This window comes from Delphinus delphis, chromosome 4, assembly GCF_949987515.2.
Source record: "Delphinus delphis chromosome 4, mDelDel1.2, whole genome shotgun sequence".
Taxonomy (NCBI): Eukaryota; Metazoa; Chordata; class Mammalia; order Artiodactyla; family Delphinidae; genus Delphinus; species Delphinus delphis.
Genome location: NC_082686.1, coordinates 59,455,934 through 59,481,800, shown reverse-complemented (window position 1 = coordinate 59,481,800; position 25,867 = coordinate 59,455,934). Strand labels below are relative to the sequence as shown.

The following is a 25,867-nucleotide window of genomic DNA, read 5'->3' as shown; positions in this document are numbered from 1 at the left end:
AACTAAACTACTGTGGAACTTGTCATGCAACTTGGTGTGGATGTAGATGAGCCTCTTTACACAAAGTTTATTTCTGGATTTAGCTACTTCACATTTTTTTGGTAATAAGATATAAGTTTGAATCTGGTTATCACCATACCTAGCCAAGATATTTAACCATTGGATAGGTACATACTATATAATTTGATTCTCTGTGGTTCCTTTTCCATAATTCATCAACTCTATTGAAAAGATAGTACCTGGTTCATCCACAAAGTTTCTAAAAGATGACTTAGTATAGTTGTAGCTATGGGGACAATCACCAAATTGTTTAAGCCAATATTGTATTAAATTTTTTTCTTCTGTGACTTGTTGCAAAGCGCCATTTACCTCCTAGTGATAACTTTTTTTCCTAATTTTTTTTACATTATCTTAAATGGAATTACTGTCAAGAGCCTAATCAAATAAAAACTCAGAATTTATTATCCTGACTATACCCATGGGTTACCCAGTCCTATAATTCCAGAAGCACTTAGCCAATTTCGTATTAAAAAAAAAACTGTGGTGAAATCATAATGATTAATTCATTATATTGGTTAAAAGACCAACTTATAATGGTTAAAAGATGTTTGTTATTTTACTAAGAAAAGTGTTGATACTTGCAGAATATGGTTACATAATTCAAAATAAAGAACAACTGAGGTATGTTCTGTGGCTAAGCATTTTACATACACCATTAGTTAAAGCACCAACACACCTGGAAAGAATAATTACTTTCAATTCAGTGTGAATGAAGGCCCTGATATTTTTCCAGGAGTGAAGGAAAGAAACACGAGGCCCCTAAGTATCCTTATGGGGAAAATGGCCCCTTTGGTGAGGGATATTCAACCAGAACTTGGTTATATCCAGAAGACACCAAAGACATTACTGTCTTTCCTAGGTGGGGAGTCACATGGGAAGGAAGGATCAGCTAATGATCAAGTGCCATGAACTTCTACCCCATGCCCAGCTGGTTATGTAATAGTAGTTATTCTGGTGTGGAGAGAGTTCCTCTTTTTTTTTTTAAAAAAACTGTTTAAACTCTCCAAATATTCTGTTAGCATTCATTGTTTATATTGTGGGAAAAATCTTTTAATATGTAACTGTATTTTCATCATTGTTAATTATTTCTGGGAACTTTTCTCCATATTTTGTGACAGTAAAATCAAAAGTATGTTGTTTTTTTCTAGAATGAGAGAGTTTATGATACTTAGGAGACAGTTATGATGTAGCATAAAATTGAGGACAAACCTTAAAAATCTGTACTTATGTATGAAATAGGATTGATAAAGTCTATCGATAAAGGTACTCATTTTGATGAACAAATCTACTTATCTGCAGGATTTTGATCTAGATTCCAAAATTCGTGCTGAGATTGACAGGAAAACAGCTAATAAAATTCAACGAGTGGAAAAGGAATTAGCTTGGGAAAAAGAGAAACACCAACTTGGCCTAAGGAAGCTACAGAATAGGTAGGATGCATATTTCTTGCAAGTTAAGATGTTTGAGAGCATATATTTGAAGAAAGTAGTTTCCAGTGGCTTTATTGAAGTGGTCAGATTAAGAGGTCTCCTGAAGTACCTACTAACTCCTAAAATCTCAAGGAATCCTCTTGTCAGTGCTACTGACTTCCTGAGCTCACTCCTTCCTAGTTTAAGTCTGCAAAATTTTTTGCAAACCAAATTATGTCATACATATTTACTTTCGGTTTTTAACCAACTATTTATTTTATAACTAATTAACATGTGAGCATGTATATATTAGAAAATTAAAATAGAGCCAAGGGGGCTTCCCTGGTGGCACAGTGGTTAAGAATCCACCTGCCAATGCAGGGGACACGGGTTCAAGCCCTGGTCCAGGAAAATCACACATGCCACGGAGCAACTAAGCCTGTGCGCCACAACTACTGAGCCTGCATGCCACAACTATTGAGCCTACACTCTAGAGCTCACGAGCTGCAGCCCACAATGAGAAGACTGTGCACGGCAATGAAGAGTAGCCCCCGCTCGCCACAACTAGAGAAAGCCCAAGCACAGCAAGGAAGACCCAACACAGCCAAAAAAAGAAATAAAATTCAAAAAAATTAAAAAAGAACTTTTATAACACTCCAGAAATTTCCCTCGTGGCCTCCTCCTGATAAATATTTACTCTCCAAAGATGAATGTTTATCACCATAGATTAGTTGTGTCTGTGAACTTCATATACATGGAAAGCTGCAGTATGAACGCTTTTGTATCTGGCTTCTTTATTCAGTATCATGCCTAAGATTACCCATGTTGATGCAGGTAGCAGTACTTCATTCATTTTCATTGCTTTGTAATATTCTATTAAATGGTTATACCACAATTTATTAATCCATTTAACTGCTGATATTTGAGTTGTTCCTATTTTTTGGCTTCGATGAATAATGCTGACATTCTTGTGCATGTCTTTTGGTGGACATAAGCACTTATTTCTGTTTTCTATATAATCAGGAGTGGAACTGCTAGACCATAGGTTCTAAGCATGTTTAGCTTTATTAGACACTGACAAACAGTTCTCCAAAATGGCTCAATTTATTTATACTCTGATCATCAATGTATGAGAATTCCAATTGATTCCCATTGTATTCATTTTCTAGGGCTTCCATAACAAAGTACCACAGACAGGCTGGCTTACAATAACAGACATTTATTATCTGATAATTCTGGAGACCGGAAGTCCAAAATCGAAGTGTTGACTAAATTGGTTTCTTTTGAGAGCTGGGAGGGAGAATCTGTTCCATGCCTTTTTCTGAGCTTCTTTGGTGTTTCTTAGCTTGTAGATGCATCACTCTAAATTTTCTGTCTTCACATGGTGTTCTCTCTGTGTTTCTTCGTATAATATTGCCTCTGTGCTTGTCCAACTTTTCTCCTTTTATGAGGACATCAGTCATGTTGGATTAGGATCCACCCTAATGATCTCATTTTAACTTGATTACCTCTGTTAAGACCTTATTTCCAGATAAGGTCATATTTTGAGTTACCTGGGGGGTTAGGACTTCATATTCTTTTGGGGAGACACAATTCAACCCATAACACTCATGCTTGCCATCACTGGGCATTGTCAGCTCTTTAAATTTCAGCTATTCTGTAGTAGTGTCTCAGTGTGATTTAAATTGGCATTTTCCAGATGAGTGACGATTTTCAGTCACTTTTCCTATACTTACTGGTTATTTTTATATTCTCTTTTGTTAGGGGTTTGCTCAAGTCTTTTGTTCATTTAAAAATTGGGTTGTGGGAGTTATATATTCTGGATGAGTCTCGTCATACACATGACACATGTATATATGACATATCTATGTGTGTGTATGCATGCATGTAAAATATCTTGCCCTACTCTGAGGCTTGTCTTTTCATTCTCATTATAGTGTCTTTTTGAACAGAAATTTTTCATTTTAATAAAGTTTAGTTTATCAGTGTTTTCCTTTGCAATTTATCAATATTTTCACTAACTTTTTGTGGTTAGTGCTTTTATGTTGTAGTTAAGGAATCTTTGCCTATTCCCAATTCATGAATAATTCTCTGTTTTCTTCTAGAAGCTCTACTGTTTTGCCATTATCTATCTTGGGTAATTTTTGTGGGTGGTGTAAGATAGCGATCAAGTGTCTTTTGTTTCTATATGGATATCCAATTGTCCCACTGTCATTCGCTGAAAAGACCATCCTTTCCTTACTAGATTGTAGTGATGGTTTTGTCAAAAATCCGGTAACCACATATATATGGGTCTGTTTCTAAACTCTTCATTTTATTCCATTGGCCTGTCTGTTTTTGCGCTAGTGTCACAAGACCTTAATTATTCTTGACATCTGATATTATGAACCCTCTGGATTGTTCTTCACCTTCAATATTGCTTAGGTCCTTTGCACAGAATAAGTTTGTCAACTTTCATGACAAAACCTAGGATTTTGATTGGAATTACATTGAATCTATAAATCAACTTAGACATAAAAAGATGAGGAAATAATTGTGAACCAGCCAAAAATAACAACAATTAAATTGATGAAGAACTTTTAAAAGATAGATGTCTGTAAGCTATAAGAGAAAGCTGAACTGGAGAGTAGTACAGACTCCTGAGCTTAATGTTTTTTATAGAGACAAATAGGGTAATATGTACATACATGTATCACCACCTGTTATCTATCATGTATGTAATATATGAAATATTATATATAATAAATGAGATAATAGGAAGATGAATTACATTTCCTCAGAGTTTGATATAATCCATTTACCTTTAAACTGTAGTCTGTCTGAAAATTTTTGAGTCTTCATACTATCAAAACAATGGTATTATACTGTTTATAATGAGATGTTTAGTATTTTCATTAAGAAGAAAATTCGACTTGCTCTTTAATCAAGTCCTATTCAAATTCCACTACATCCTTGTTGGGTTGGTATAAGCATGGTTGAATTTTGGATCCAGTGTGATATAGTGGTATCATTTATCAGCATAGTACATTGTGATCTTATTTTATTATGTAATAATCATGCAGCATGATTAAACTGGTGATGATTGCAAATAATTTTTTTCCCTTCAGATTTCGTGATTCGTTGGAAAGCGATACTATTGTGGTTCATGCCATACAAAGTGAACACAAGATATCCTCCTATAGGCTTGTGAAGTCCTCCAAATACTCCAAATCCAAACGGCCAAGTCAATCCGAGAGAAGAGCGAGCAAATTTGAGAGGTTTGAAAAAGAAGGAACTGGAAGAAAGGACAGTCAGAGAGATACAGGTAACCTAAATGACAAGAAGGCTCTTAAGTCCCTATTTATTAAAACTTCAAAGTTGAATTATCTTTTTGTGAGCAGAACATTTGACTCCCAGTCATGGGACTGAGAGTGGATGAGAGCACCTGGTGCTGCGGATTTCTTACTTCCCATGTCCAGCTGTTCTTAAATCTAGGATTTCCCCAGATGCTAGTTTTCCTAGGCAGTGTTTGTTCCCAGATTCCTGGGCCCTATCCCAGAGGGTAGGGCTAGAACACAGCATTTCACACTTTTCCAAGAGCATATGCTTTAAACAGTGATGAGCTGAGAATACAGATGTGAAAATAGTGCCTCTAATCCCTGCGCCCTGCCTCTTGTGACTGCCTGCAGGATGACTGCAGGGGAGTAGGAGGAAGACAGGAATTCTGGGAATGGCTTGCAGAGCATGGTCAAGGATAAAGGTCACTGTAGCCTGGCCAGATCTAGACTAGTGCCCAGGATACAGTACTGACCTTAATACTGGTTCACTCTCTTCACTGAGAAACCTTTAATGGCTTCTTTCTGCCTCTAGGATAAAATCTGAAACCATTATCCCCATATTTAATCCTTCCACAATATCCCTAATTTATTTCCAATAGCGCATTCTCATACTGCGTAATTGGCATGTTTAGCTTATTGTCCTGCTTGTTGCTTCCTAATTATGTCTGAAACTTCCACATCCAGGTTCCTGATGGAGTGACCAATTCACTCCTCTCCTCTCTGAATTCTCCCCAGTCCTTGGGGATCCAGATCAAATTATACTTTTAATTTTTTAATTGAAGTATAGTTGATTTACAATGTTGTGTTAGTTTCAGGTGTACAGCACAGTGATTGTTATATTTATATTCTTTATCAGATTCTTTTCCCTTATTGGTTATTACAAAATATTGAGTATAGTTCCCTGTGCTCTACAGTAGGACCTTGTTGGTTATCTATTTTATATATACAAATTACACTTTTACTATAAAGCCTTTCTGTGGCCACTCAGGCCACATTAAAGTGTTATTTTACCATGGTGCCATATATTTGAAATATGAAATGAAATGGTAGCTTATAACTATATGACCATCCATATTATTTAACTTTTTTTGTGTATATCCAAAGTATATCTCTATGCAACTTGAACATAGAGTAATTCCCCCAGTAGATACTTATAACTGATAAAATCAATTATTTTAATTAATTAATTGTTATAGAAGTTTAACTGACCTACAAAACTGTTAGTTCTAGGTATGCAACATAGTGATTCCATATTTCTATACATTACAGAATGATCACCATGATAAGTCTAGTTATCATCTGTTACCATATAAAATTATTACTACGTTATTGACTGTGTTTCCTATGCTGTACATTTCATCCCCCGACTGATTTATTTTGTAACTGGAAGTTTGTACCTCTTAATCTCCCTCACCTATTTCATCCCCCCACCCCCTCCCCTCTGGCAACCAGCTGTTAGTTTTCTGTATCTATGAGTCTGTTTCTGTTTTATTATGTTTGTTCATTTGTTTTGTTTTTTTAGATTCCACATATAAGAGAAATCATGCAGTATTTTTCTTTGTCTGACTTATTTCAGTCTAATACCCTCTAGGTCATCCATGTTGTCACAAATGGCAAGATTTTATTTTTTTTATGGCTGAGTAATATTCCATTGTGTGTGTGTATAATATATATATATATGTATACCACATCTTCTTTATCTGTTCAGCTATCGATGGACACTTAGGTTGCTTCCGTATCTTGGCTATTGTAAATAATGCTGCAGTGAACATAGGGGCACATACATTTTTTGAATTAGTGGGGTTTTTTCCCTTTGGAAAAATATCCGGAAGTGGAATTCCTGGGTCATATGGTAGTTCTATTTTTAATTTTTGAGGAACCCCCATACTGTTTTCTATAGTGGCTGCACTAATTTACATTCGTACCAGCAGTGCCCAAAGGTTTCCTTTTCTCTATCTCCTCACCAACACTTGTTATTTGTCGTCTTTTTGATAACAGCAATTCTGACAGGTGTGAGGTGATATCTCATTGTGGTTTTGATTTGCATTTCCCTGATGACTAGTGATGTTGAGCATTTTTTCATGTGTCTGTGATAAAGCCCATAATTTTTAAATTCTAGATTTGTGTGTTTCTGACCAGTTTTTTGATTGGTCACAGACCACTGCAGTTGGTGTATGTCACCTCAAATTATACATGTCAAATAGGACTCACTTGCTTTTCCCTTCCCCAATCATCATGTTACAGACACTCTTTCCCTGCTTCTCAATATCTGTCAGTGGTCTGTTATTCATTATCTTGTTCTCTAATTGTTATCTCACCAACTTTTTAATAAGGTTCGGAGGAGCAAAAATTGTGATTTAGATCTCTTTATTTTGGTATTCTAAAATAACTTATGGGATTTAACTCATGGTAGTTGCTTAATATATACTGCAGATTATAATATATACTACAGATTCATTATATTCTTGGATTTTTAAAATGTGGCAGATTAAAAACAATATTTGAAAGTTTTATTTTGATGTTTCAAAAAGATTGAAAAAAAATGTTGACTCTCTTTACAGGTGGGAGTATTAGTGTGCCAGAAGAATCAATCATAGAAAAAGGGAAGAAATTTCGGCCTAAAACCCTAAGTGAAATTATGGTGGAAAGTCAAATTGAGAAAACAAGGAAACTTATATTAAAGGCTGAAAGGGCCCAAATGAAAATTCAGCAGCGAAAAAAAGAATGGGAGGAAATGTAAGTTTTTTTTACCTGAAATCTTTTGTTTTAATGAGTCTCAAAATATCTTTTAAAATCTTTACATTTATTGAAGTTGGTATTTAAATAAAGAACTAAAATAAGTAGAAACCGATAGAGATATTAAAGTCAGGTTAGGTGGATCTTTCAGGGTGGTGATAGTGTGGTGGACCTTCAGTGACCCCTTGAGTTTCAGGTCTACGAATTTCATTTTGCTAATATATTCAGTGATTTTTAAGAATTAAGAAATTCTTTTCTATCCCAACATTCAGAAGATATTACTCCTGTACGTTCTTCTAACATCCTATAGTTTGGGTCTTCATCTATAGGTCTCTAAAGGTACTTTTATTTAACAAGCACATCTTTTCATTTATTTGTTTTCCACCTTTATATCTTTGGTTAAATATTTCTTCATGTCTTTTGCTCATGTTCAGATAGCAGTGTTTATCTTGTACTGTTAACTTTTGAGAGTTCTTTGTATATTCTAGACATGAGTACTGTGTTGGATATTTTATTTGCAAATATTTTCTCCTAGTCTGTGGCTTGTCTTTTTATTCCCTTAACAGGATCTTTTTCAGAGCAAAAGTTTTTAATTAGGTTGAAGATAATTTATTAATTTTTTTTCCTATGAATCCTGTTTCTGGTATCAGGTCTAAGAACTCTGCCTAGCCATAGGTCCCAAAGATTTTCTCCTATTTTTCTTCTAAAGCTTTTATAGTTTTACATTTTACATTTAAGTCTGTGATCCATTTTGGTGTTCATTTTTGTGTAAGATGTGTAAAATGTGGGATTTAGATGTAATTTCATCTTTTTTTTTTGCCTGTGGATGACTAATTGCTCTAACACCACTTGTTGAAAAGGCTCTTTTTCCTCCATTAAATTGCTTTTGCACCTTTGTCAAAAATTATTTAGGCATATTTGTGTGGGTCTATTTCTGGGTTTGCTTTCTGTTCCATTAATCTATATGTCTATCCCTTTGCCAATACCATAGTGTCTGTAGATTACTGTAGCTATGTAATAAGTCTTGAAATTGGGTAAACTGATTCCTTTCATCTTATTCTTCTTTTTCAAAATTATTTTAGCCATTTTAGTTATTTTGCCTTTCCATATAAATCATATATTTACCCCAAAAAAATCTTGCTGAAATTCTTTAGGAATTATTTTAATCCTGTATATCAGTTTGGGGAGAATTGATGTATTTATTATGTTGTCTTCTAATCCGTGGACACGGTATGACTCTACATTTACTTAGATCTCCTTTGATTTCGTCAGTGTTTTGTTGTTTTTAATATAAAAGTCCTATATATATCTTGTCAGATTTACACACAGATATTTCACTTTTGGGGTCAATTGTAAATGGTATTGTTTTTAATTTTGATACCTATGTGTTCATGGTATAGAAATAAAATTGTATTTTGTAGGTTTATCTGGTATTCTGTAACCTTGCTGAACTGTCATATTAGTTTTGAGAATATTTTTGTAGGTTCCTTGGGATTTTCTGTGTAGACAATCATGTAATCTGTGAATAGAGACAGTTTTATTTCTTCTTATCCAATCTGTTTGCCTCTTCTTTTCTTTTCCTTTCCTACTGCACTGGCTAAGACTGCCAGTAACATGTCAAAATAGCATAAGGAGAGCTGGTTCCTGATCTTAGGGGAGAAGCATTCAGTACTGATGGTGTAACTTTTCATTCTTTTATTTCAATCTTCTTATATAGCTACATTTGACTTTAGTGTGTTTTTGACAGCATATAGTTGGCTTATGTTTTTAAATCCACTCTGTCAATCTCAGTTCTTCACTGGGTGTATTTAGACCATTTACACTAAATGTAATTATCTATGTTTAGGGCTTATATCTGCTATTTTATATTTTGCTTTCTATTCTCTATTTTTCATTTTTCTTCTTTTTCTTGCTTTCCTGTGGTTACTTGAATATTTTAGGGTTCCAATACGATTAATCTGTAATGTTTTTGAGTGCATCATTTTGTGTAGCTTTTTAGTGTTTGCTCTAGGTATTACATTATGAATACATGACTAATCACAGTCTCCTAGTGTTGACATTTTATCAGCTTGACTGAAGTATAGAAACCTTACCTGCCTTTATGTCCCTTTACCCACCCTTCCTCATTTCCCTTGTTTGTAATATAATTGTATAAATATTTCTTCTATGTACATTTTAGAACCATATCAGACAGTTACAGTTTTTTCTTCAGTCATCAAACATAAATTAGACAATAGTAGAAGAAAAGTGTATTTGCCCATATTTTTACTATTAACATCATAATTTCTTCCTTCTTGAGGTTCCAAGATTCCTTCTATCATTTTATTTCTGTTCAGAGAGCTTCCTCTAGCCATTCTTTTAGAGTAGGTATGCTGGTAACAAATTCTCTTAGTTTTATTTGATCTAAGAATGGATTGATTTCCCCTTTATTTCTGAAGGATATTCTTACTGTACATAGAATTCTGTGTTTATCATTCTTTTTTTCAGAACATGAAAAATTCCTGCTGGCCTCCATGGTTTCTTATGATCAATCTGCTGACATTCAAATTGTTTTCCCCATAAATATAAGGTGTTATTTTTCTCTTGCTGCTCTCAATATATTTTCTTTTAGTTTTCAGAAGTTTGATGTATCTTGGTATGTCTTTGAATTTTTTTTTTTTTTGGTATTTATTAAACTTCTTGAATCTGTATACTGTGTCTCTCGCCAAATTTGGGAGGGTTTTCAGCCATTATTTCTTATAGTTATTTTGAAGACCTGTCCTTTTTTTTCCTTTCCTTCTGGGACTCCAATGAGACCAATATTAGATCCCTGAGACTCTGCTTTCTGTTGTTGTTTGTTTGTTTCTAGTATCTTTTCTTTCTGCTATTCAGATTGGGTAATTTCTATTGTATCTTCAAGTTAATTGATTCTTTCCTCTGTCTCCTCCATTTTGATTTTGAGCCCATCTATTAAGTTTTTGGGTTTTTTTTGGTTATTATGTTTTTCAGTTCTTTTAAAGATTCTGTTTGGTTCTTTGTTATCCTACATTTATTTATGAGACTTTCTATTTTTTCACTTGTTTCAAGCATATTCCTAATGATTTTTTGAAGAACTTTATGATGGCTGCTTTGAAAACTTGTCAGATTATTCTAACATCTCTGTCATCTTGGGTTTGGTATCTGGTAATTGTCTTTTCTCATTCAAGTTGAGGTCATCCTGATTCTTGGTATGTCAGATTATTTTTTATTGAAATCTGGACATTTGGGGTATTATGAGACTCTGGATGTTATTTATACATTCTGTTTTAGCTGGCTTTCTCTGATTTCAGCAGGATAAGGAGTGCCATCTTATTATGAGTATAGAAGTCCAGGTTACCCATTCTTCTCCAGTTGACACCTTAGGAAGGAAGAGGCTACTCGCTGGTCAAAAGTTGGTGCTCCAGATTCCACTAGACTCCCACTAATACCACTTTGCTCTCCAGTTGACTTCCACTGTTACTGTGGAGCATGGTGAAAATCATTACTCTCCACTAGGGCTCCTCACACACAACTGCAGCAGGGAGGGGGAGGGGTAGATCACCTTGTTACTGCTAGGCAGGAGTGGAAGTCCAGATTCTCTTTGGGGTCTCCACTGACACTGTGGTAGGGAGGTTTGTTCCACACACTGGTGATGAAAGTCCCGGTTCCCAGGACTCACTTTCTCTAACACCACTCTGTTGGGGTTGTGTTGCCTTGTTAAAGCCTGGTGATGGAGGACGTTTAGACTCCCCACTTGGCCTTTGCTGGCATGGGTGGAAGTAGCACCACATTTTTTTTTCTGTGGTATTGGCTGGAGTAGAGAGTTTAGTGTTTACAAGTTTTTTCTCTCGCCATTCTGTTCTTTTCTTGATGCTTTAGCTAGAGAGAGCAGGATTTTGTTGGGCTTTTGTTGTCTAAACACACTGGTGTTTCTGAGTTACTGTTTTTTTTCTTTTTTTAATTGAAGCATAGTTGGCTTACAATGTTGTGTTGATTTCTGCTGTATAGCAAAGTGATTCAGTTATACATATATATACATTCTTTTTTATATTGTGAGACATTATGGTTTATCACCATCAGATATTGAATATAGTTCCCTGTGCTATCAAGTAGGACCTTGTTGTTTATCCATTCTATATATAACAGTTTGCATCTGCTAACCCCAAACTCCCTATTCATCCCTCCCCAATGCCCCCTCCCTTTTGACAACCACAAGTCTGTTCTCTTTGTCTGTGAGTATGTTTCTGTTTCATAGATAGATTCATTTGTGTCATATTCTAGATTCCACTTCTAAGGGATACCTTATGGTATTTGTCTTTCTCTTTCTGACTTAACTTCACTTAGTATGATAATCTCTAAGTCCACCCATGTTGCTGCAAATGGCATTATTTCATTCTTTTTATGGCTGAGTAGTATTCCATTGTGTATGTGTACCACATCGTCTTTTATCTATTAATCTGTCAATGGACATTTAGGTTGTTTCCATGTCTTGGCTATTGTGAATAGTGCTGCTATGAACAGAGAGGTGCATGTACCTTTTTGAATTATATTTTGTCCAAATATATGTCCAGGAGTGGGATTGACAGATCATATGACATGAGTTACTGTTTTCTTTAGCTCCAAGTCTGAGATATACAAGGCAAAAATAAAACCCAGAGAACTTGCCATCATATACTTCCTTGGGTCCCAAGGTTTTATGTGTCCTACCTCCTTTTCACCTTTCAGAATCTTCTTATATTTGTTTTATATATAATGTCCAGGGTTTTTATTTTCTGCTTGCTGGAAAAAATAGAAAAATGTGGGTCTATTCCATTTCCTGGAAGTGGAACTCCTCTCAATTGATTTTTCTCATATTTATCTTTAATCTGATGATGTTGCTAAGCCTACTTGGTGTAGTAACTTTTTTTCAGATTCTTTACAGTAGTTTACAGTAGTACAGTCATCTGGTCTCATGGGAGATGAGCCTTATCTTTCAGCCTGGCCTGAGATCTTCATTGTCTCTTAGACCTTTGTGATTATCCAAGGCATCTTTGTTCTTAATGGCCCCCAATGGCTGAGAGTGTGCCAAGATCCATTGCAATATGTGTATTTTTTCATTCACCAACGTGTGGGAATCATTCAGCTAGTTTCTGAACTTCTTTCAGAGGTAATTATACCATGAATAGCTGTAGATTTGGTGTGTCTGTAGGAGATGGTGAGTTCAGGAACCTCATATGTCACCACCTTGGACCAGAATCCTAAACCTGGTGTTGCCTTAGGAGAAGCTACTGAATTCTGCTTCTTCTATGAGCTTTACTTTAGACAGTAGTTACTCAGTCATCTGTGAGCTGCTCCACCAAGCTCAGGCATCAGTGGAAATTTAATCTGTGGAGATTTCAAAAGCTTACTAGCTCTTTTTACTGTCTGGCTCACTCTGTCTTGCTCGCTCTGCTTCCGTCTCCCTTTCTCTCTGTCACACACACATACCCTTCTTTGCATCAGTATCCCTGATGAACATAGATGCAAAAATCCTCAACAAATTTAGTAAACTGTATTCAACAACATATTAAAGGGATAATATACCATGATCAAGTGGGATTTATTCTAAGCATGCAAGGATGATTGAACATCCACAAATCAGTGTGACATATCACATTAACAAAAGATAAAAATCATATTTCAATAGCTGCAGAAAAAGCATTGACCAAGTTCAACGTCCATTCATAATAAAAACTCACAGCACACTGGATATAGCAGGAACATAACTCAACATAATAAAGGCCATATATGACAAGCCCACAGCTAACATTATACTCAGTGGTGAAGAGCTGAAAGCTTTCCCTCTAAGGTCAGGAACAAGACAAGGATACTCACTATTGTTATTTCTATTCAACATAAGAATGAAAATTCTAGCCAGAGTAGTTAGGCAAGAAAAGAAATAAAAGGCATCCAAAGGAAGAAGTAAAGCCATCTCTGTTTGCAGATGTCATATTATACAAAGAAAATCTTAAAGATTCCACCAAAATACCATTAGAACTAATAAACAAATTCAATAAAGTTGCAGGATACAAAATCAATACACAAAAATCAGTTGCATTCCTATACACCAATTATGAACTATCAGAAAGAGAAATTAAGAAAGAAATCAAATTTACAACTGCATCAAAAAGAATAAAATACTAAGGAATAAATTTAACCAAGGAGGGTAAAATATCTGTACACCAAAGAGTATAAGAACAGTGAGACAGAAATTAAAGAAGACACAAATAAATGGAAAGACATTCTGTGCTTATGGACTAGAAGACATAGTATTGTTAAAATATCCATAGTATGTAAAGCAATCTACAGATTCAGTGCAACCCCTATCAAAATGCCAATAGCATTTTCCACAGAAATGGAAAAAAATACTAAATATTGTACAGAACAACCAAAGACCCCGAAAAACCAAAGCAATCTTGAGAAAGAAGATCAAAGCTGGAAGTATCACACTCCCTGATTTCAAAACTATATTACAAAGCTGTAGCAATCAAAATAGTATGGTGTTGGCATAAGAAGAGATATATAGGCTAATAAAATAGAATAGATAGCTCAGAAATAAACCCATGCATATATGGTCAGTTTATGACAAAGGAGCCAAGAATATGCAATGAGGAAAGAGAGTCTCTTCAATAAATGGGGTTGGGAAAACTGGACCACTATCTCACACCATACAAAAAAATAAACTTAAAATGGATTAAAGACTTGAATGTAAGACCTGAAACCATAAAACTCTAGAAAAAAATAGGTGGTAAGCTCCATGACATCAGCCTTGCAATGATTTTTTTTGGATTTAACATCAAAAACAAAGGCGATAAAAACAAAAAGTAAATAACTGTACTACATTAAACTAAAAAGCTTCTGTACATCAAAGGAAACCATCAACAAAATGAAAAGGCAACTCATGGAATGGGAGAAAATATTTGCAATCATATATCTGATAAGGAGTTAACATCCAAAATGTATAAAGAACTCATACAACTCAATAGCAAATAAAATAAAAAAAAAATGGACAGAGGAACTGAATAGACATTTTTCCAAAGAAGGCATACAGATGGCCAACAGGTATGTGAAAGTGTTCAGCATCACTAATCATCAGGGAAATGCGAATCAAACCCACAATGAAATACCATTTCACACCTGTTAGAATGTCTGTCATCCAAAGGACAAGAGATAACAAGTGTTGGTGAGGATGTGGAGAAAAGAGAATCCTTGTGCACTGTTGGTGGGAACATAAGTTGGTGTAGCCACTATGGAAAACAGTGTGGGGATTCCTCAAAAAATTAAAAATAGAACTACCATATAATCCAGCAATTCCACTCCTGGTTATACATACAAGGGAGATAAAATCATTATCTCAGAGATATCTGTACCCCCATATTCATTGTATTTGTAATAGCCAAGACAGGAAAACAACCTAAATCTCCACTGATGGATGAATGGATTTTAAAAAGTTGTGGCACATGTATACTGTACAACAGAATATCATTCAGCTATAAAAAAAGAAAGCAGTCCATTTGTGACAACACAAATGGACCTTGAGGGCATTATACTAAGTGAAACAAGTTTGACAGAGAAAGATAAATACTATATGATCTCACTTGTATGTGGAATCTAAAAAAATCTGACCTTATTGAAACAGAACAGATTGGTGGTTGCTAGAGGCAAGAGGTGTTAGGTGGGGATGGGAGAAATGGGTAAAAGTGGTCAAAAATACAAACTTGCAGTTATAAGAAATTAGTTCTGGGAATGTAACTTACCGCATGGTGACTGTTAACAATACTGTTTTGTGTATTTGAGCTGAGAGAGTCAATCTTAATAATTCTCAGCATAAGGAAAAAATTGTAACAGTGTGTGGTGATAGATGTTAACTAAGTTCATTGTGGTAAATGTTTTGCAGTATATACACATATCAAATCATTATGTTGTATACCTTAAACTAATACAATATTGTATGTCAATTATATCTCAATGAAACAGAAAAATAAAATAGACTTTTGATATTTTCAAAAAATATTTTGCTGTATTTGATTTGCTAGTAATTTGTTAAGGACTTTTATATCTTATTAATGAAGAATATTGTTCTCTAGTTTTATTTTTATGCAATGTCTTCTCTGGGTTGTTATCAGGATAACAGTGGTTTCATAAAAAGAGTTGAAGTTTTTCTTTTCTATTTTCTAAAAGACTTTGTTTAGGCTTGGTATTATTTCTTCCTTAAATATTTGATAATATTTATCAGTAAAGCCATCTGGACCTGGAGTATTCTTTGAAGGAAGGTTATAAATTATAAACTCAAACTTTAAATTATTACAGTGCTATTCAGATCTTCCATTTCTTCTTGGGTCAGTTTTGGTAATTTGTGTCTTTCAAGGAATTTGTGCATTTCATCAGATTTATTGGCATAATATAGTTCATACAATACTATTCCCTTATTATTATTTTAATTTCTGTAGTATCTGTTGTGTTGTCCTCTTTTATTTTTGACATAGTTAATTTGTATCTTCTCTCTTTCTTGATCATTCCAGCAAGAGGTTTATCAATTTTATTAATTTTTTTAAGCAACTAGCTTTTGGTTATAGATTTTAAAAAATATATTGTTTGTCTGATTTCTATGTCATTGATTTCTGTTCTATATCATTTCCTTCATTCTAGTTTAATTGGGTTTAATTAACTCTTTTCTTTCTTGTTGAGGTTTAAGTTTAAGGTGTAAACTTTGATTTTATACTTTTCTTCTAATGTAAGTATTTAAAGTAAAATTTTCCCTCTAAGCCCTGTGCTGCATTCCACTAGTTTTGATATATTTTCATTATTCTTCAGTCCAAAATATTTTCTAGTATCCCTTGTGATTTCTTCCTTGACTTGTGATTTATTTTAAAATATGCTGTTTAGTTTCCAAATATTTTGAGGTTTAAAAAATATCTGTTTGATTTCTAATTTAATTTTTTGTGGTCATAGAAAATAGTCTGTGTGCTTTAAATTCTTTTAAATTTATTGGAAATTGTATAGGCCTGCATATAGTCTCTTAGTTAAAGTTCAATGTGTGCTTGAAAAAGAGTGTGTATTCTTGTATTCTTGGGTGTACTGTTCCATACGTGTCAATGAGGACAAGGTGATTGATAATATTGTCTAAATCTTCTGTTTCTCCTACTTTGAAGGCATGACTCTTTTGGGGTTTCTACTGAATGTCTTCTGAATGTCTGCTGAATTTGTTCACCTTCATGGTGTTTCACATTACAAGTGTACAAATTAATACTCAGCTAAAAACTCAAGAGAGCCCTATATAGATTTCTTTGTGTAGCTCTGATAGTCTTTACCACAAAATTCTAGCCATTCTGGCCTCTGTGGAATCTGATTTCTGGGATTCCAACCCTACTCCATAGTATGGTAATTTCCTCCATGCAGAAACTAGGAGACAGTAAGGATTACTTATTTTGTTTCACTTTTCTCAGGAATTACAGTCCTGTGCTGCTTATCATTCAATGTCTGAACATAGTTGTTTTATATATTTTTGTTCAATTCTAGTTATTTGTAGCATAAGGATAATTATGGGCTGTGTTTCTCTCACATGGCAAGAGCAGAAGTATTTTGTTTCTTCCTTTCCTTCCTTTCCTTTCCTTTCCTTTCATTAAAAATATTAATCTTTCCTTTTAGTGCTGTTATACACAAATGAACAATTGTCAGTTAATACATTAGATGGCGTGTGTTTCCTTTGCTATACGCATGTTTGCTTTCCCCTAAAGGGCTGACTGAAGCTATATGCTCATATTGACAGACAGGCTTCACTTTAAAGAATTAGGTAGGTTAGGGTCTCCCAATGAAGATCCCCTCCGGGGGGGGGGGCCAACCCATAACATAGCTACCTTAGTATTTCCCAAGCAGAGAGGTCAGTTTCTGTAGAGATTAGTACTTCAGTTTTAGTTTATGTATAAGGTTGCTACTGCCTTGCATGTGTGTAGGTGGGAAAGCTGGGAGGGCGCAACTGGTTCAGGCATTCCTTTTCAATCCTCTAATTAATTTTACCAAATAATGTCTAGCATTCCATTCCCTGCTCCATACCTGCTCCATCTTTGCTTGGAGCCTCCTAGGAACTCTATCAAGAAGACCCAATCCAATTCTTTTTATAGCATTTTCCTGCGGGTATCTGGGACTAGAGTTTTCATTGGTCTGGTTTATCCATTAATACAACTTCATCTTCTTTCTGTCTTCTAGAAATGTATCTCTATCACTAGTTTGCTCATGGTTTTCTATCCCATTCTCAGCTTTCCTAGTGATTTACTTCCTTTGACACCCCACAGTGCCATTTCCATGGAATGTGGGAAAAGAGAGGGAGGTAAATACATATATACTCGTGCTATCATTTTGAATCACATGCCTTTTTTTGAAAATGTTATGACAAACTTTATGACAGTCATTTATGTTTTTTAAAAACTTTAACATTTTAGTGATTAAACAAAAAACAACAAACCTGTATCCAAAGCGTAATTTCTGTTGAGGGAATAAATAACAGTGTTGATCTAAATTACTTTGAAGTTAACCAAAGCCTAAGAATGATTCAGATTATTTCAGCACCATCTAGTTGATTAGTTTTTATTTATTACTGATTATTTTGCTTGAGGTGCTTTAAAAATAGCCATTAACATAAAAAAAAATCTTGGGCTCTATAGGAAAAGGCAGCACCACAGACTCAGAATTATGCTTTTGCTTCATGATTAAATTTGATTATATGCCTAAAGTAGACGAATTAGAGTTTATTGTCACGTTTATGGCTGAGTTTTCTGTTTTTCTGATAGGTACGACAGTAAACCTGGTGATGACTATGAAGATCCCAAAGATGTTCAAGCCATCAAAGAGGCCCAGTTGTATATGGGAGACTTCAATTTGAAGACAGCCCCAGACTATAAGATACCTGAACACATGAGAGTAAATGCTGCCAAGAAGGAAGAGGAACTGGGACACCTCGACTCTATGGTACTTACCCGTAGCTTTCATGACAATGAGGCACACACCCTGGATTTTTTAATTGAATTCTGCTGAAACCACCCATTTTGTTAGCTGGTCCATAAAGATGTATAGTCATAGAAATTTAGAATTGGAAAAGGGCTTCATGATTATCTAGAATAATGCCCGTTTTTACAAATGAGGAAATTGAGTCCCAAAGATAAGAGATTTATTCATGACTATTTAGTTAACATGGCAGAACCAGCCTTCAAATTAATTACTTGGTTCAATACCAGTTTCATGAGTGAAGGCATTATATTTTATGAACTTTGAATCTCTGAAATTCAAACACATCCTTGTTGGCTATTGTTTTTGGCTGCTGTGGACCACCAAGACTTAGGAAAATAGACCACTGTATTTAGCCTTTGTTTGAAGGACTTCCAAACTTTTGTAGGTGACACAATACTGAGCAGTTAATATATTCCTTTTTGATTCTCTCTGCATTTCCCCAAACTGCTTCTAATCATCCTGATTTCTCATACCTGTTTTCATCCTAAAGTTTCCTCTCCCTGTCATAGTAATTCCTTGCTTTGAATTGACAAGTGACTTTTCACACTTAGAGGCTCAGAAGGCATCTGAGTTACCATTTTGAGGAGAATTTTGTATAGGGCCACCTAGTATGGCTGTGCAGGTTGCCCATTTCAAGGCATCACATTGAAAAGAGTGCCAATCATACCACAGATAGAGCATGTTTGAATATTTTATAATTTTCTGACAAATGGAAGTGTAAAGTGTCTTGAGGAAGGAGTGTCTTTTTCTGTTTCACTAAAGATGCTGTACATGCCAGCACTCCAGAGATCCTGGTATGGCGATTCATAGCCACACGTCAATTTTCATAGCTCATACCTATAACTTTCTGATCAAATGGACATTTTGAACATTTTATTAGTGACCGTTTGGATTGTTTTTCTATCTGTTTGTCTAAGGCAATTCTTGTTTCAACTATCATGTTTCATCCGTTGTCACAGACAAATGTTCTTTTGATCACAATTTGCCAGTCATCCCACCTGAAATTTCATAGTCCAGGTAGAGGTGATGGACAGGTGTGATGTCTTGTGGAACTGCATTGCACTGAAATCTATTTTATTAAAATGACAGCATTAAATAATGCAGAGCACACAATTCTACTGGTCAGAAGATCAGAGTTCCGTTCCAATCTCTGCCACTTAATAGTTATATGAACTTGGCTAGTCATGTAACTCTCCCTAAGCCTCAGTTGTATTGTCTGTTTAAAAAAAAAAAGGTATTACTACCAATGAACAACGGTAAGACAAGACATGTCTAGTCTTCTTCATAGGGTTAAAGTAATGGTCAAAGTCAATAAACAGTCATTCTTATCATGGTTAAGTTCAAAGTCACTGAAAAGTATCAAGCATTTTAGAAGTTGTGTATTATACATTTCCCCCCCCCCCCACCGCCTCCTCCCCCACCTCCCCCATCCATGGCTAGTGTTTAGGTGTGTGGTATTTGGAAAATTAGAAAGAGAGGCTTGGTATGTAAATTGGGCTCCTAAAAGAGGTAGGCCTTACAGCCACCAGGCTGGTTTGGGTTTGTTCTCCACTTAATTCTCAGTCCTCCACGTACTTCAGAAGTGGTCCCTCACTCACCCAAGGGCTGGATTTTGAGTTTAAACCCTAATGCTTTAAAGATTTGTTCTTAAGTATGTAAAACATCTCCTCTATTTTGTTACAGTAGATAGTAAATATACAGGTAAGTTTTGTAAGACGACTTGAAGAAAAGCCTTTCGATCTTTTATTTTTCTTAACCTGTATATTTATGCAAAGTTACTCTTAACAGCCTTTGGGCCATCTAGTTGCCTAACTGCACACCAGGAGCAGGGTTGCATGTGACTGGAGGCTCTGGTCAGGGCATTTAGGAAACACAGCCTGGGGAGAGAGCTGGCAGTGAGGGAGCAGTGGGCCTGTTTGGCACCTGTGACTGGAGGCAGGGGCATAGCTGGGCTCAGATGAGTGGAGAAGGAACCAAGGAAAAGTCCAGGAACCTCTCAGTGTGACGTGGTACTGGAATTCAGGATCGTGACCTTGCCTGCACAAGGAGTAACAGAAAGAATGTGGCCAAAATACAGAACGACAACAGGCTAAAGTGGCCCGAGGTGGGCAACCCTAAGTGAGTCTAAGCCAATAGGATTTGAGTTTTCGTCAGGGAAGGACGGTTACTGTGTGCTCCTGACCAAAGAATGGCCTTCCCTTCCCTGGGATCTGGCTGAGTACAGGGCTCAGGAAGGACTTCCATTGAGTGGTGGAAGGAGGATGGGGGAACTCAGCCCTAGAAGCCAGCTGGGGGACACCAGAGGTCACATCCAGACCGTCTTCCCCTTATGGAGAGGTGAAATGGGGAAAAGCCTAAAAACTAGAGAAAATAACTTAGTAGCGAACAGGAATGATCAGATACATTTTTATCTTGAATTTTTGCTAGGCATTCCAGTCAAGGGACAAAAGCAAATTGTATTTCAAGCTGCCCTTTGTGAGCAGGTTGTCATTTTGCTTTCTTCCTGTTCTTTTTATCAGGCCTATGCAAAGAAAATGCACATGAACAAGTGCATTGTCTCTCTTCGAGACCTTAAAGTGGCTGTCATCGAGGAAATACAGTGCCTGGTGCAAGAACTGAAGAACATTCAGTCGACTCTTCACGTATCCAAGCACATCCCCATTCCCCAAATCCCTCAGATATACCCAGAAGAAGTTCCAGAAAAGAGATTTCAGTATGATGAGGAAACCCTCCTAGCTTTTAAGCGGCAGCAGATGAAAAATCAGGCTGAAACGGCCCCTCGAGTGGAAAAGGCAGCGTCTGCAGGCTCAGCTGGAAGCTTCCTCAGACTCTCTTCTGGAAAGGATGGGGATTTGACGACAAGTGATTCATTGTCTAGATCATCAAAAGCAACAGTATTCAATCTAGATATTCCAAAGTTCATGGAATTTGAAAGAACAGATCCAACTGAAGTGGAGCTGGAGATTATGAAGAGGGATGAGATTAAACACTTGTACATGCAACAGTATTTGATCAACAGGGTAAGAAATGAGACTGCTTATTTAAAGCTGAAGGAGAGAAGAGCAGGATAATTAAAATTGAATTATAATTTAATTAAAAATAATTAAAATTATTTTTAATTTCTCTACCTTAATCTTCCCCAAACCCTGACCAGCCCACAACTCACTGATGGCTTGGCTTTCTCCCCATCCCTGGTCTTCTGAAAATCATTGTGTTCTGCTCAGAACTTTGGAGCTTTTCAACTTTTTTCTTTTTGGAAAGCTAAGAATTAAGGGCAAATCCATGTTAATTGGTATCTAACTGAAGTCATGGTAAAGGAGAAGTGATAAAGCAGCCTTCAGATGATGGATGGAGCATAACTAAAAACCTTCCGGTGAAAATGGGGCACCCTCTGCTTTTCACCCCCTGCTCTTTCTCTAATGTGTGATTTGCCCCTTTAGTGAGAGTGTTCACGGTAATGACTAGCTTCAGAATTGTTCTGGAGCTGGAATGGCAAATATTTTTATTTGTAAGAAAATCAGGACCAGGCTGGGGCCAGTTGTGTGCAGGAGGTGCTCTGAATATGGAAGGAAAAGGTCCTTTCCTGGATGGAAGTTCCCTCCTGCCAGCCGTATAGAGTCCCCTTCCTCAGTGTGTCTGAAAGCAGCACCTATTACTCCCCAAACTTATTCTTCACCCATTATCTCTACTTCTTCCAGTGCTGTTTTCTCACTCTTTCTGTTTCTCCATACTTACCACCCCACTTCTGAGTTTCATATCTGTGCTTTTTTCTTTGCTATTTCCTTCTACCTACAATGACTTCTTCCAAAGTTGTCGTCATTCAAAACTCAGCTCACTTCCAAACCCTCTCCAGAATCTTCTGCCCACACTACATACTCTCCTTTCTTCTAAACTCCATTTGCACTTATAATCAGCATCTTAGGTTTTGTACTTATTTTTCTTGCTGTTTTATATGTGTTAGTTTTGTCTTACAAATTATACAATTTTTAATTGAAGTATAGTTGATGTATAATATTACAAGTTACACGTGTATAATATAGTGATCTACAATTTTTAAAGGTTATACTCCATTTGTAGTTATTATAAAATATGCTGTGTTGTACAATATATCATTGTAGCTTATTTTTTTTAACATCTTTATTGGAGTATAATTGCTTTACAATGGTGTGTTAGTTCATTGCAGCTTATTTTATACATAATAGTTTGTACCTGTTAATCCCCTACCCTTATATTGTTCCTCCCTCCTTCCCTCTTCCCACTGGTAACCACTAGTTTGTTCTCTATATCTGTGAGTCTCTTGCTTTTTGTTATATTCACTAGTTTTATTTTTTTTTAGATTCCACATATAACTGCTAACATATGATATTTGTCTTAACCTGGATGACTTACTTCACTACCCAAAATATCCCCCAGGTCCATCCATGTTGTTGCAAATAGCAAATTTTCATTCTTTTTTATGGCTGAGTAATATTCCATTGTATATATGTACCACATATTTTTCCATTCATCTGTTGATGGACACCTAGGTTGCTTCCATATCTTCACAATATCTTGTAAATAATGCTGCTATGAACATTGGGGTGCACATATCTTTTTGAATTAGTGTTTTTGGTTTTTTTGGATATATACCCAGGAGTGGAATTGCTGGGTCATAAGGTAGTTCTATTTTCAGTTTTTTGAGAAGCCTCCCTACTGTTTTCCACAGAGCTACACCAATTTACATTCCCAACAACAGTGTGTGAGTGTTCCCTTTTCTCCACATTCTTGCCAAAATTTTTTATTTGTGTGTGTGTGTTTTAATGATAGCCATTCTGACAGGTGTGAGGTGATTATCTCATTGTGGTTTTGATTTGCATTTCCCTAATGATTGGCTATGTTGAGCATCTTTTCATGTTCCTTTTGGCCACCTGCGTTTCTTCTTTGGAAAAATGTCTATTCAGGTCTTCTGCCCATTTTTTAATCAGATTGTTTGTTTGTTTGTTGATGTTGAATTGTATGAGCTGTTTATATATGTTGGATATTAACCCCTTGTCCGTCGTATCACTTGCCAATATTTTCTTCCATTCAGTAGATTGTCTTTTCATTTTGTTGATGATTCCCTTTGCTGTCTGAAAACTTTTAAGTTTAATTAGGTCCCATTTGTTTATTTTTGCTTTTGTTTGCTTTAGGAGACAGATCCAAAAAAAAATTGCTATGATTATGTCAAAGAATGTTCTGCTTATGTTTTCCTCCAGGAATTTTATGGTTTCCCAGCCTTAAATTTAGGTCTTTAATCCATTTTGAGTTTATTTTTGTGTATGGTGTTAGAGGATGTTCTAAGTTTATGCTTTTACATGTAGCTGTCCTGTTTTCCCAGAACCACTTATTGAAGGGGCTGTCTTTTCTCCATTGTATATTTTTGCCTCCTTTGTCATAGATTAATTGACCATAGGTGCATGAGTTTATTTCTGGGCTCTCTATTCTGTTTCACTGATTGATGTGTCTGTTTTTGTGTCAGTATCATACTGTTTTGATCATTGTAGCTTTGTAGTATGGTCTTGAAGTCAAGAAGCATAATTCCTCCAGCTCCACTTTTCTTACTTGAGATTATTTTGGCTATTTGAGGTCTTTAGTGTTTTCACACAAAAATTTTTTTGTTCTAGTTCTGTGAAAAATGCTATTGGTATTTTGATAGGGATTGCATTGAATCTATAGATTGCCTTGGGTAGTATGGTAATTTTAACAATATTGATTCTTCCAATCCAAGAACACAGTATATCTTCCCATCTGTTTGTGTGATCTTCAATTTCTTTTATCAGTTTCTTATAGTTTTCCGAGTATAGGTCTTTTACCTCCCTAGGTAGATTTATTTCTAGGTATTTTATTCTTTTTGATGTGATGGTAAATGGGATTGTTTCCTTAATTTCTCTTTCTGCTAGTTCCTTGTTAGTGTATAGAAATGAAACAGATTTCTGTATATTAATTTTGTAACCTGCAACTTTACTAAATTCATTGATGAGCTCTAGTAGTTTTCTGGTGGTGTCTTTAGGATTTTCTATGCATAGTATCATGTCATCTGCAAACAAGGACAGTTTTGCTTCTTCTTTTCCAATTTGGATTCCTTTTATTTCTTTTTCTTGTCTGATTGCTGTGGGTAGGACTTCCAATACTATGTTAAATAAAAGTGGCAAGAGTGGGCATCCTTGTCCTCTTCCTGATCTTAGAGGAAATGCTTTTAGCTTTTCACCTTTAACACATTTTTGGCCAGAGGCATATTATGGCCACAGGCATTAGTTTCTGCAAAGATCCCCCAGTCAATAATGTGTTAGCTATGGGTTTGTCATATATGGCCTTTATTATGTTGAGGTATGTTCCCTCTATGCTCACTTTCTGGAGAGTTTTTATCGTAAATGGATGTTGAATTCTGTCAAAAGTTTTTCTGCATCTATTGAGATAATCATATGTTTTTTATTTTTCAATGTGTTAATGTGGTGTATCACATTGATTTGTGGATATTGAATTATCCTTGCATCCTTGGAATAAATCGCACTTGATCATACTGTATGATTATTTAATGTATTGCTGGAATCAGTTTGCTAATATTTTGTTAAGGACTTTTGCATGTATGTTCATCAGTGACATTGGCCTGTGATATTCTTTTTTGTGTGATATCTTTGCCTGGTTTTGGTATCAGGGTGATACTGGACTCATAGAATGAGTTTGGAAGTGTTCCTTCCTCTGCAATTTTTTGGGAATAGTTTTAGAAGGATAGCTGTTAACACTTCTCTAAATGTTTGGTAGAATTCATCTGTGAAGCTCTCTGGTCCTGGACTTTTGTTTGTTGGGAGTTTTTAAAATCACTGATTCAATTTCAGTACTGGTAATTGGTCTGTTCAATTTTCTATTTCTTCCTGGTTTCGTTTTGGGAGATTGTACATTTCTAAGAATTTGTCCATTTCTTCTGGGTTGTCCATTTTGTTGTTATATAGCTGTTAGTAGTAGTCTCCTATGACCTTTTGTATTTCTGTGGTGTCAGTTTTAACTTCCCTTTTTCATTTCTGATTTTATTCATTTGGGTCCTCTGCCTTTTTTCTTGGTGAGTTTGGATAAAGGTTTATCAATTTTGTTTGTCTTTTCAAAGAACCAGCTTTAGTTTCATTGATTTTTTTCTATTTTTTTTTTTAGTCTCTGTTTCATTAGATACAACTCTAGGATTCCCCTGAAGTGTCTAGGACAATGCCAGACATATAGTAGATATTCAGTAAAAAGTTTTAATTGATTTAATTTTAATTATTAATTTAACAAATATTTATTGGACATTCTATGTGCAGAAACAGTGCTAGCTAG

General features: G+C 35.5%; 1 protein-coding gene across 1 annotated transcript in view; it reads left to right on the top strand.

Moving 5' to 3' along the window:
- The window catches only part of CFAP44 (cilia and flagella associated protein 44), a 133,781-nt gene that overhangs the window by 83,728 nt on the left and 24,186 nt on the right, over positions 1 to 25,867 (top strand). The window contains exons 22-26 of the mRNA XM_060010633.1: positions 1,360 to 1,490; positions 4,577 to 4,773; positions 7,348 to 7,522; positions 18,325 to 18,502; positions 21,061 to 21,561. Of these exons, the coding sequence (XP_059866616.1) occupies positions 1,360 to 1,490; positions 4,577 to 4,773; positions 7,348 to 7,522; positions 18,325 to 18,502; positions 21,061 to 21,561 (1,182 nt within the window). The remainder of the gene's footprint in view (positions 1 to 1,359; positions 1,491 to 4,576; positions 4,774 to 7,347; positions 7,523 to 18,324; positions 18,503 to 21,060; positions 21,562 to 25,867) is intronic.